At 27.8% G+C, this 12,412-nt stretch overlaps 1 protein-coding gene across 2 annotated transcripts in view; it reads right to left on the reverse strand.

The window, feature by feature from the left end:
* Positions 1-12,412, reverse strand: part of LOC123271586 (neural cell adhesion molecule 2-like) — a 449,338-nt gene that overhangs the window by 9,605 nt on the left and 427,321 nt on the right. The window contains exon 13 of one of the 2 annotated variants that reach the window (XM_044737967.1): positions 9,980-10,294. In XM_044737967.1, coding sequence (XP_044593902.1) covers positions 9,980-10,294 — 315 coding nt within the window. Of the gene's footprint in view, positions 1-9,973; positions 10,295-12,412 lie in introns of both variants that reach the window. The other variant, XM_044737959.1, reaches the window with a different exon arrangement.

The following is a 12,412-nucleotide window of genomic DNA, read 5'->3' on the forward strand; positions in this document are numbered from 1 at the left end:
AGGGATAATAGGCTTTAAATCTCTCGATAAATTAATTTCTGATGATTGATATATATCGATTTGATTATTTTCGCATTACCTACAAGGTTTTTAGACCAAAAAATTGATTCTTTAATTATTTTTTGCAAAATCTAGTATTACTAACTTGACTTTAGCCATCAATTTTATATTATGGGTTGTTTGAAAATCTCATTTGCTTAAAAAATTTATTGCAGATTAATTTTTCCGTTAAAAAATATTTGACAATATAGTTTAATTATTTCTCTCTATTTTTTTAAGCAAAACGTTTATATATTATCGAAAACAAACGGTAAGCTTTATGGTACCAAAATTCGTGTCTCATCAAACGGAGAGTCCTTTCACTGATCTAAGTATGTAAGGTCATAAAAACCTAGCTTGCACATAACTTCTTTCCTTAGATGTATACAGAAAAAGAAAAATTATTCTTGAACCAAGAATATCATTTTGAAGAGTTTCATTTTTTTGAATCAAGAAAATTTTTACGGTTTAAGAATTTTTCTATTTAAATTAAGACGAAGCTTTGAAAATGATTTATCATAAAAAAATGAAATATTCTGTATTCTGTAGTGTTAATTCAGTATAATGATAAAAAGTTTCAAGTTCCTCTTCAAATAATCTGATTTTTAAACCAATGCAGTGCACTGTATTTGCCGTATAAACGATTTAACATGAGTATATCGTTAAAAAGTTTTCAAGAGAGAATAAAGTACACTCAATATTTTCCACTAGAAACATATACTCGCAAATATTTATTAGAATTCATTGGTTTGTTTAATAGTATTTATTAACAGTGATTGTTTTTGATACTTTCAATAAATCATTTTATTATCAGTTAATGTTTTAATGCTTTGAATCGTAATGAAATAATTAAACTCACAATGGAATAAAATTACGCATGCAATTTAATGAACCACTTATAAAATAATAGTCTTCTGTCTAATGAAGACTTATCGTATTAAACGTGCATATGATATAAATACCACTAATTACGACATTTCATTAATACTAATTATTAATTAGTAAGGTATTATCTATTTTTGGATTTACGTTTATGGTCATTTCCCGGTGATATTTATAGTTTTAACTATTAATATATCAATATGATGCACATGTTTTTTTCATTTTTATACCTTCACATTTTTATGTTCAATCTTCACCAGTAAAATCTATTAAAAAAATAATAAAGAGAAAATGGATAAATCAGAGCATGTTTCAAACTATATTCAAATTTTAAATTTATTATTTGGTTGAAAAATATTAATCGTAAAAATGCAAGCAGCGAAGAACGGAGATGCATTTATTAATGCAGAACAATGACAACTGAAACTCGATATTTTAATTCTTTTTTATACCTTTAGTAAATACTATCAAATTTCATGCATAATAGTTGAACTAAGAGATACAAAGTCTCGTTTGATTTACATATTAATTTAAGATTTACTTATGATGCGTCACATTGGAGATCGAGAGACAGATAATTTTTTGATAGTTTTTAAATAATTATTACTACCTCATTTTTTGAATCTGTACTTTCAATTATGAAAAATATTTAATATCTTATTTTTTCTGATTGTCTCAATTTTTATTAAAATCTTAACAGTATTTTTTTTATAAATAATATAAAAACGGTGATTTGTTATAAGACTCAATATTAAAGACAAAAATTTTAAGTGATCAATATTATTTTAACTGTTTGTTTGTAATTTTTTTTCAAAAATTTAGTGAGATTATTATTTTACGAGACATCATCTACTAATATAACAATTTTAATAATGATCCTAAAATCAGCAGTTATTTGCAAATTTTTTTATTTTTTTTTATTAGTTAAATTATAACAAAAAAAATAGTTTTTAAAAATTGCACTTTTAGTTTTTCAAGTTTTCCTAAGAAAAATCCTAAGAATTGTTCGATGTCTGCTAATTTCATTTTGGTAATTTTATATAATAGCTTAGACAAAAATGAAATATCTTTTTTCTAGTTATGAGACTATATTTCATGATTTTTTCTAGCTGACATTTGACCTTGAGTATGAATGTAAATTAATTATCAATATTGGAGTAAAACTATCACTGTAGATCATTTGAGAGATATTAATGTGTTAACCACCGAGTCGCATCACACCAGTGGTTTGTATATCTAGTAAGGATTGACGCTTAGCATACAAATTGATTACTCTATTATAGTTAGTAATAATGTGTCACGTTGAATAAATCAATATTAAATTTAGTGGATAGATTACTATGCAGTACACACAAACATAATTAAGTGGCACCAAAATTTGAAACGAAAATATTGCTCTTCTGGATAAATAATAAAATAAAATTAATTCATAATATCTTTAAATAAAAAATAAATTTATACTGAAAGAAATTTACAGAATCATTGTTAAATAAATGATTTTTTTTTATTGTGAGTAATTGTCAAAAGTATTAGTGAAACAATTTTATTTGTTGTTATTATAATTGTTAATAGTATATATACAAAAGATTCTCGCAAAAAGACTAAACTTTGAAAAAATTCATTAAACAATGAAAGTTGAGTAAACATGAACCAAAATCCATGGTACTAAATCCATAGCAGAGGATATATTCAGCGAACAGTGAACAGTGAAGCATGTATATCGGCAGGATCCAGGTCTCAAGTCAGCCCAAGCCGGGCTTAGTAGGAGTTGGAGTCAAACTGCGACACACCTGGATCAATGCCGGTATGAAGCTGAGCTTCGTGACGTTCCGGTTAGGTAAGCGAATTAAAGTCAATGTCAATACCGTGTTTCTGTTCTCACCCTAGCTGTTCTGTACTTTTCCGCTTATCCTACTCGTTTTCTCGGCACTGTTGGTGCAAGAGCTTAGAGGTCTAGAAGATAGACGTCCGAGCACCAATAAAAGCATTCATAAAACACTTAATAAAATCCATTATTTATTCAATCTTATATATTTTTTCATTATTCGAGAGACCCACCATTTCCATAATATAATTGCTTTCAATTTATTCAGATTATTTTTAAGCTTGGATAAAAAAAAATTATGTATAGAATATTCGGTCGTATGATTTATAGATTTAGAGTAGATAAAGAGTATAATCGTAAATTATTTAATAAATGAATTTTTAATACGAGCGAATTCTGTTTAGTAAACAATTTTTCATAAATAATAGTTTTTTTATTATGTGTTTAGAGTGTAACTCATTTGAATACTTTTTTACCTTGAAATCAGGAAAAATAAACTTAGTCGTAAAAACATTTTGTGATATGACCTAACATAATTTTTTAAATGTCCTGATCTGTTCATAAATGGTATGGTGTGAAAATTGGCAATATCAAGACTTGTCTGGTTTGTTACGGCTTGATATATCCTGATATGCCTATATCGCGCCTGATATATTCCTAATATGTCCATATATATCTTTTCAACCTAAGTCAGTATTGAAAATCTTCGACGGAGAGCGAATAAACATTTCTTGAAAAAATAAAAAATTGAAAAATTATAATAATAGGGTAGAAGTACCGTTTTTGGCCACCTTAGCACCGATTTTGGCCAGTTAACATTTGAATTAATTTATAAAAAATTATAATATTATAACCATATTTTTGTTGAGTTTTAAAAAATTTATATTAAAACAAATTGAGTTTGTAATGGTTTATTAATATAAATTTATATCTATCATTTATTTGAACAATAAATGGCCATAAACGGTACAATAGCCACAAACGGTTTTTCTACCCTATATTTTTTTATTCTCATATATAGTCTGATATCATCATATATAGCCGGATATGAAAATTGACCATGTCAGAAATTTTTTCACGGGTAGTTTTAGATAAACAATCTTGTTAATTGCATGGACATTGTAATTGATAGGATCTTTTCTGTGCAATAAAAATAAGAGCACTCCAGCAGTAGGTTTAGTCAAGCAGGTAAGTGTAATTCACAATAGCACACGTGTTATGCAGATCATAGATTGACAAGATTGTTAAAGTAAGTAAATATTGCCTGTACAAGAATACAAGCTTATCACAAGTTTGCTAGCTAGCAATACATACGAAATTGTGGAAGCTTTATAAAGGTGGTCCTTATCTCAATTATTGTACTTGGCACTAACGAGCTATCCTTGTTCTCATGCTCGTTTATACTGTATTTGCGTAGTCAACTCACGAGAAGACGACAGTACAGTGCAGAGACCTCAATTGTTCAGCCTTCATCTGCGCAAACGCTTCTCTGTCGATAGTATTTATGCATGTGACGGTATTATCTTTAACCTCTTATCATCTACTTCCTACTATCACCTGTTTTTAGGTATAGTTTGAATAAATATAAAGGTATAAAATTAACTTAGAAATCACTATTGGGTTAAACTACTTTTATAAACTAATTATTAATTATTGTTGATAACAATTATTGCCGCAGAACAGTTCAAGTTAAATCTAAATACAAATGACCGACATTATTAGACAATAATCAGTTTTATTAGATCGTTCTTGTTCATTATTATAATTGCTTTTAAATACATGGATATAATAGGAGTACTCTATACTTTTTGTCATTAAAGTTTTCTGATTACCTATTGTTTTTTGGTGGTAAACTTCAACTTCAAAAATACGAAATTAGTGTTATATAAATGCTGTGAATATAACTAGTATGAATTATGTAATTCTTTTATTTATATCACATTACGTACAACTTCGATAATTAGTCAAATTTTTCATTGAAAATTTTTTTAAAAATTTTTTAAAAGAAATTTATTGATTCTAGTCTAATTGGCATGTATGACCAGATTAGGCCATATGTTGTCATATTAATCGTATCTGACCAGATATGAAAATTGGCTTTCTCGGAAAATTTTTTTCACAAGTAGTTCAAATCAGTTGATTTGTTCAAAAATGTCATCGTATTATTTTTTGATTTTTTTAAATTTGACTATCTGATGACTTTTATTATAAATTTTTGAAGAAACATAACCGTTAATTCGATAAATTTCGATTCTTCCATACTGCATAATATATTTCAGATTCTGGTGATGGCTCGTATGTAGTAGTAAAAAAATGAACAAGAAAGTTATTAACCCTTCGCATAGTACATGCAACGGAATGAAAAACTTTCTACAGCTCGACTTAGCACGTAATTTTGTAGCCACACATTGCTTTTTAGGTCGACTACTGAAAACTGATATGACCTCTGAGCCGGTTTCGGCTCAATATTTGTATACCTGTTCGTTATATTACTAACTAGACAGAAAAAAAAATTCACATTATGCAAAAAGTCAGGTTGAAAAAGTATTCATGCATGATATAGGTGTATCCTATTTTATTATCAACACTCAACAGTTTTCTAAGTCAGATCAATTTGTATTGGCTAATAATGAATCTTCACTTTTTCGGCGGAGTAGAACAACCACTGAATTTGTAGTAGGTATTGAAAAAAATAATAAAAACCATTATCGACGCTAGATATATATAATTTACATTTTGCGGTAAATTACATTGTAGATAAAATTGCATAAATTTCTTCTTGTAGTTTATATTGTTTTTATAAGTGTTTATCGATCGATTTATTAAATATAAGTAATAGCTAGAAGTAGATATTACGGATATTTGTATCAAGCTTATAAAATACAAATAATTAGAGAAACAATAAAAGCGCAAAGAAAATAGAAAATTGAAAAAGTTCGTGAATAAGTAAAAAAAGGAATTATATAAAAGAAGAAATTAATAATTGTTTTTTAATTACACGGTAAATTGAACAGTCAGTTATACTTTGTACAGTTTATATTTATTTAACGATTGTAAACTACTGAAATAAGATAGAAAAGTTGCTTCTATGTTCTGAGTTTAACGAATATTTTTTTTTTTTTTTATACAACCAATGTCATAATAGTTGTAGAGAGGTTGTTGACCAAGTACCAGTAGCGTTCCATTTGATCAGAGAGCATCATTTCTTTTCTAGAAATTCAAGGTACTATTGTTGATTGAAAATTTTTTTACTATTTTTTGTACCGTTGACTTTTCAAATATTTTTTTTACAACGAGATAGAGAACTGAGTGAAACTCAACGAAATTTTATTGATTCAAAACATCCAACTGATAAAATGTTGAATTGAATAATGAAGTGACATTGAATTTTCGTAGTTTTTAACTTTTCTTATGGTTATATATGTTTGGTGAGAATTAAATTGACTTGTAAAAATAAATACATGACAATCGTTCGAGTTTTTAACAAAAGTGGATTAAAAAAATTTCTTATTACAAAATTTTTTAAACCAATGTCAAGACTGAATATTTTTTTTTGTTTTTGAAAAAAATAATTATTGCGAATATTTAACAGCTTAAAAAATTATGACATCTGTTTACAAATAATAACTTAAAAATTTTTCACTATTTATGAGTTTGATATTTTTTCACATATCAAATTAACATTCATTCCAGTAATCTTTTTTCAGCGGAAAAGTAAAAATTCAATACTCTTTAATTATTGGATATTTTTCAATCCTTTAAAATAAAAATATAACGGAACATAGTATTATGACTACCTTCAGTGACCTATTTTATGCATCAGAAAATCAGTTGATGTGACTGATAGAGATATTTAAATTCAATTTTGATTGGCAGTCTATCAACATTTTTTGTTAACTTAATTGGAGTTGTGAATAAAATATATATAGATAAATATATATCATATCTCTACACTAGAATCAATAGTCAATAATTTTTATGAATCGTTAAAATAACGAATCAATTCAAGTTGTAATAGTCATGTTCTCTATAAGTAATTGGTTTCGCTTCTGTAGGTATAAATATAAAAAAGTAAATAAAAAATTAATAATAAAAAAGATTAAATGACTTTAATAAATAAAAAAATCCAAGGTACGAGAGTAAGAAAATTCTCTCCACGCTCCTTTGAGCATTAAGAAATTTTTAAAAAAGAATACAATTGAAGAAAGCAATTACAGGTAATGGAGCTGGCAACAGTATACCTTATACTTTCTAGAAAAGATACGAATTTAGAGGAGCGCGGTCATTAAGCGGCACCTCTATCTATACTTTCCTTTATTTTATTATTTTATCTGTTTTTGTTTTATTTTTTTTATTTTCTCTCCCACCATAGTTCTAGATGTTCTTTTTTCATCTCTATTTACCTCAGCAGCTTTTTATACCTCCTGTCGATTTCAAGCTCTTTCTTTTTCGCACATTAAACTGCCCTCTGTATATACGCATGCGGCTATTTGCTTCAATTTTTCGTCTGTGTAATTTTTACAAGACTCTTACTGTTTTTGTAGAGCCATTATTCTTCGTGAATTTCTTTTCTGACCTCTTGTCATTAACTTCACTTATCGTTACTTATCTTACTATTCTTTCTAAGTCTACTTATGTTTATACAGCCAAGATTATGTGGATATATCATTATACATTTTTATCTTTTATAGTACTTTCTTCAAGAGTTTTTTTTATCTTTGCTAATAAATTAAGGGTTAACACAATTTATCTAATGACCTAATTTATTATAAGTAAGCAAGCAACATTATTTGTATCAATATTGTGACCATAAGAGTATCTTTGTACTTATTTTGATTAATTCTAATTATAAAAGTAGCACAAAATTGAATCAAATTTTCGCCGAAATTTAAATAGAAAAATAATTTTTAAGATTTAACATTTTTAACCTGCTTAAAAAAATGTCCATAAAAATTTCCTGGCATGGCCTGATAGAATTATATATGATCTGTTTTGATCATATTAAGTTATAAATGAGAGTGAAAAAATAATTTATTATCATTTTTCAATTTTTTTTCTAGAAATGTGTACGTCAATTAACATGTCGTTTCCCATGAGGAAAATTTATAAAAAATATCTGTTAAAATATCAAAAATAGATTAAAAACATATAAGATATATATAAATAAATAAATAAATTGATAGCTAAATTTTGGCCGATTTTTATTCACATTTTAAATGTAATTTAATTTAAAATATATTTTAGGATATCTAAAAGATGTATATTGATTACATAAAAAAGATATCGATGTGATAATATATTTTTTATAGATATTTTATATATTTTTCATTTGTGAAAGATTGATTTAGCGATAATGCGCTTTCCATCGGAGATTTTTAACACTACCTTTGATCAAAAAATTATATACGGGTATATATAATTATAGTAAACCTTATGTAGACATATCAAGTCATATTATACAAATTTTTCACAGGTATTCACTAGGTTCATAATTTAAACTAATAAGAGTTATAAAATTTTTTATTTTATTAATAACCTGAATTAAATAATTGTTGAACAAATATTTATCAAAGTGTTATTATTAACAATGATTTTATATTTTACAAAAGAAATTTGAAGAAAATAAAATATATTCAATCTATTTTCTGGCAGATCTTAAAAATAAAAAGAGAAAAGCCAAAGTCTAAGAAGTTATCAGCTGGTAAAGATGAGGGTAAAAAAAGTGTGCGGTAAAAAAATGATTTCAACCCTCTCGTTCGCTTGAAGCATGAAAAAAGCGCAGAATCTTGATAAGTTATGGTGTCATTACACTCGGTGAGCAAAGCAAACGAAATTTCTTTATGTAAAAATTTTTTTTTTTTTTTTCATTAGCCAAATAAATGCCTGAAGTATCTATTTTCGACTGAACTAAAAAATATTCTAGGGATATTCTAGAGACATCTAGGGATTTGTCTAAGAGACATATTTTTTCACAAAACTGAGGTTTTGATTCATGCATTCGGTAGCGATTTTTTTTTCACAAATTAATTTAAAAATTTTTATCGGCATAATCGTCCATGAAGTTTACTCATCACAAAGTTTTCATGAAAAATTAATTAATTCGATTTAATTGAATATGAAAGTTTTCAATAGTTATAATTACTCAAGTGGTATGATTAATTATAACATAACTTCAATTAACCGTTCGTTCATTACCTTAAGTAGGAATAATTTAAAATTGAACATTTAGCAAACAAAAGTACTTTTTAGTAGATAAGTAGACTAAAGAAAGTAAAGTTTAAGAAAATAAAATTTATAAGACTTAATAACCCATAATGCCCAGACAAAGAAGTTCATGTGATCTAATATAAACTTAAGAGATCACCTCGGAGACTGAAAAATCTAGTGGGACCATAAGGATGATTCTAAGTCAAAAGTTCACTCTGAATTTCACTTAGATGAGTTTAAACTACTGTTCACATTTCACAAGTTGGTTTACCTTTTATTTTTTTTTCCTAATAAAGAAAAAAAATTCTCACTGACTCGTTTTACTGAAACAGGATATTTAAAAAAAAGACATGATATATTTGGGAACTTGAAATTCAATTATCGAAAGAAAAAGTATCAACAAAAGTTTGCGTTGTCGATTACTTAGTTTATTACACCCATGAATCATCCGTCACGAATGAATTTAGTTGTATTTTTTATAACGTCAGAATAGAGAGGATTTAATTTGATACTTTTTTAGGATATAATTTGTTGGTTCAGACTTAATAACGTAATGGATTTTTTTATTCATTTTGGATAAAAATTCGCAAACTGTTTATCTAAAATTGTTTTTTTTTTTTTTTTTTTTTTTTTTTCTTCAATTTAAAACAACTTTTTCTCAACAAGAAAGTTTCAGTGAGAAAAATTTTGATTTCATCAGGTAAAAAATAAATTTTGAAAACTTTCAACAAATTAATTTCTTGTCACAACAATACCCATTTTTTCAAACGAAATTTTTTCTCTCAGTGTGAAACAAATAACTCTCGGATAGCACTGAGTCCAATTTTAGATTGAACTGAGTTAAATGAAAATTGCACTCACTACAATCTACATGGTAGTAGTTATTATCTGAAAATTTTTTTCTCTATAAATGGAACGAGGTCCCTTTTAAGATAGTAACCAGTTAAATCTTGATTTTTCCGTACACGGTTTTATTTTCTTAAAATCAATCGAGTTCAATAAAATAGTAATATGGCTTACCCGTACGTTTTTCAGCGTCACGGAAGGTAACTTCGCTAAGAACAACCGCCTGACTGCGACCCTTGGCATTGACAGCATAAACAGCAACATGTACTCCAGCATCAACTGGAACATCTAGACTGGAGAGTGAAAAAATTGGCTCGTCGCTTGAAGAAACGTTGTATTGTGGTTTGCTGTCTGGCAACGAATCAATGTTACCGTGGTATACCTCGAGAACGAATCTCTGAGGCAAACCACCATCATATCCGGCAATGCACTTAACTTCAACGCTTGTATACGTTTGATTGGCTAGAGTGCAATTTCGTACTGGAGATGGCTTGCCTGTAATAAAAATTTTGTATTGAAAATTCAATTTTCCCAGGGCTTTGTTAAATCCTTTTATCGTTCAACGCATTTTATACTTGTGTAATACATTTATAACTTTGTATAAAAGCTAAAGGAGAAAAATGGATTATTTGAACAAAAAAGAATTTTAATTTTTTTTTTTTTTTGTTAATTGAACAAAATCACAATTATGTTGAATATTGTAGACAAAATCTTTTTCAATTTTCACTAACGAGATTCTGAATAAAAAAAAAAATCTTTTATGTGAATTTAATTTTTTAAATGAAGGTTTAGGTCAAATTTCGTTGGATATACGCGAAAATTTAAAATCATTTACCCATATAAATTATTTTCTGTGTAGAGATTGTAACAGGGAAAATCGAACTTCCCGGGGTCATTATCGACCACTTAATTAACGCACGGTAGGTCAGGGCTTTCCCTTACCTTTCGATTTTTGACAAGTAGTTTCGACTTGTCACCGGGCGTGCTAATCGAAAGTCCCCGGAAAATGAAGCGCGGGAGCGAAGATAGGAAAGTTGGAGAGCACGAGCAGAGGTTATAAAAACGCCGGGTGTTGTGTTAAGACCCTCTTTCTTCCGGCAAATTTTTGCGAGTACGTTGGGTAACTGTGTTCCAGCGTGGGATATTTTTTCTGAGACAAGTAAGTAGTTGATTTCTTAAGGCTTCACGAATGGAACGAAGCGATTAATTTTATTGTCTGGTATTTTGTTAAAAATTACTTGTCGTTAGGCCATTTGGCTGACGATCTTCGACTTATTCGAAATATTTATTTACTGGAATTTCTAGGATAAATTGATCGAGGATAAGATTGGGGAGGTGGGTGTAATTTGGAGATACGAGTTTCTGGAGCCTTGGAAGTCAGTAGGCACAGTGGAGCTGGTCCCGTCATTTTCTTTCTACTGGGAAAAGATTTCATCGCTGGAGTACCGGTTTCAGTTGTCAGGTATTCTAAGTTATTTTAGGCCAAATTAATTAATAATTTAATTAAGAGGCCAAAATAATTAAATTTAATTTCTTGAGCGGTCATCTTGGTATTAGCAAATTCGTACCTTAGTTTCTATCGTCAAGGTCAAGTAGTTAGTTTTGTCGCTAGACTTTTATATTTAATAGAAAAATTGTTAATTTATTGGTGAACAATTTATTAGTAATTTATTATAGGCCTGTTGGCTATGATAAATTAATTTTAGTTAAGAATTTTCGAGACAGAAATTAATTAAGAAATATCGCCTAGAATTTATTTAAGGAGAATTTAGAATTGAAATTAAGTTAGTGAAGGTCATTCTATAATGCTCCACGGTGGTAATTTTGTTGAGACGTTTTAGAATTTCAGAGTTGAATTTAAGAAATTGTGTTAAATTAGATTTAGGCCGGTGGGCTAAATTTAATTAATTTAGTTAATTTAGCGAAGGTATTTATTGAGAAATTTAGTGAATTTAGAAAATTGATTACCGAACTTGTTAAGAAAATTATGTAGTGAGCTTTGTTAAAGATTATTTAGCGGAGATCAAGAAATGAAATAAATCAGTGGGTTTATTAGAATAAATTGATTGATAACTTTAGTAGAAAATTTAGTGAGTTGGAAATGAATTTAGTTAAGAAGATATATTAATGAATTTAATGAATTAAAATCGAAGGTCAGAATTTTGTGTTAAGAAATTGTTAGTCGTAATTTTGGAATTTTGGAAAATACGAAATATTGAGAAGTTTTATTGGGTAAAATATGTTGTTTGTTATTCCGTCAGTTGGACGAGGGTTAAGGAATTAAGAATCTAGATGCGTAATGGTCTATGATTAAATTTAGAAATTAGGAATCTAGATGCGTAATGGTCTATGATTGAATTAGGAAATTAAGGATAGATGCGTAACGGTCTATGATTGAATTAGGAAATTAAGGATAGATGCGTAAGGGTCTATGTGAAATTAAGAAATTAAGAAGATAGATGCGTAATGATCTATAGTTGAAAGAATTTAAGGATATTTAGTTGTAAGTTTTGGCAAGTGCCTGCGTAGGTGAGAGGTCCTCACAATTAAGTAATTGATAGGTTAATTTTAAGGGTAATATTATTAAGGAATTTTGTTAAAATAAAATTGTTT

Source organism: Cotesia glomerata, linkage group LG1 (assembly GCF_020080835.1).
Source record: "Cotesia glomerata isolate CgM1 linkage group LG1, MPM_Cglom_v2.3, whole genome shotgun sequence".
NCBI lineage: Eukaryota > Metazoa > Arthropoda > Insecta > Hymenoptera > Braconidae > Cotesia > Cotesia glomerata.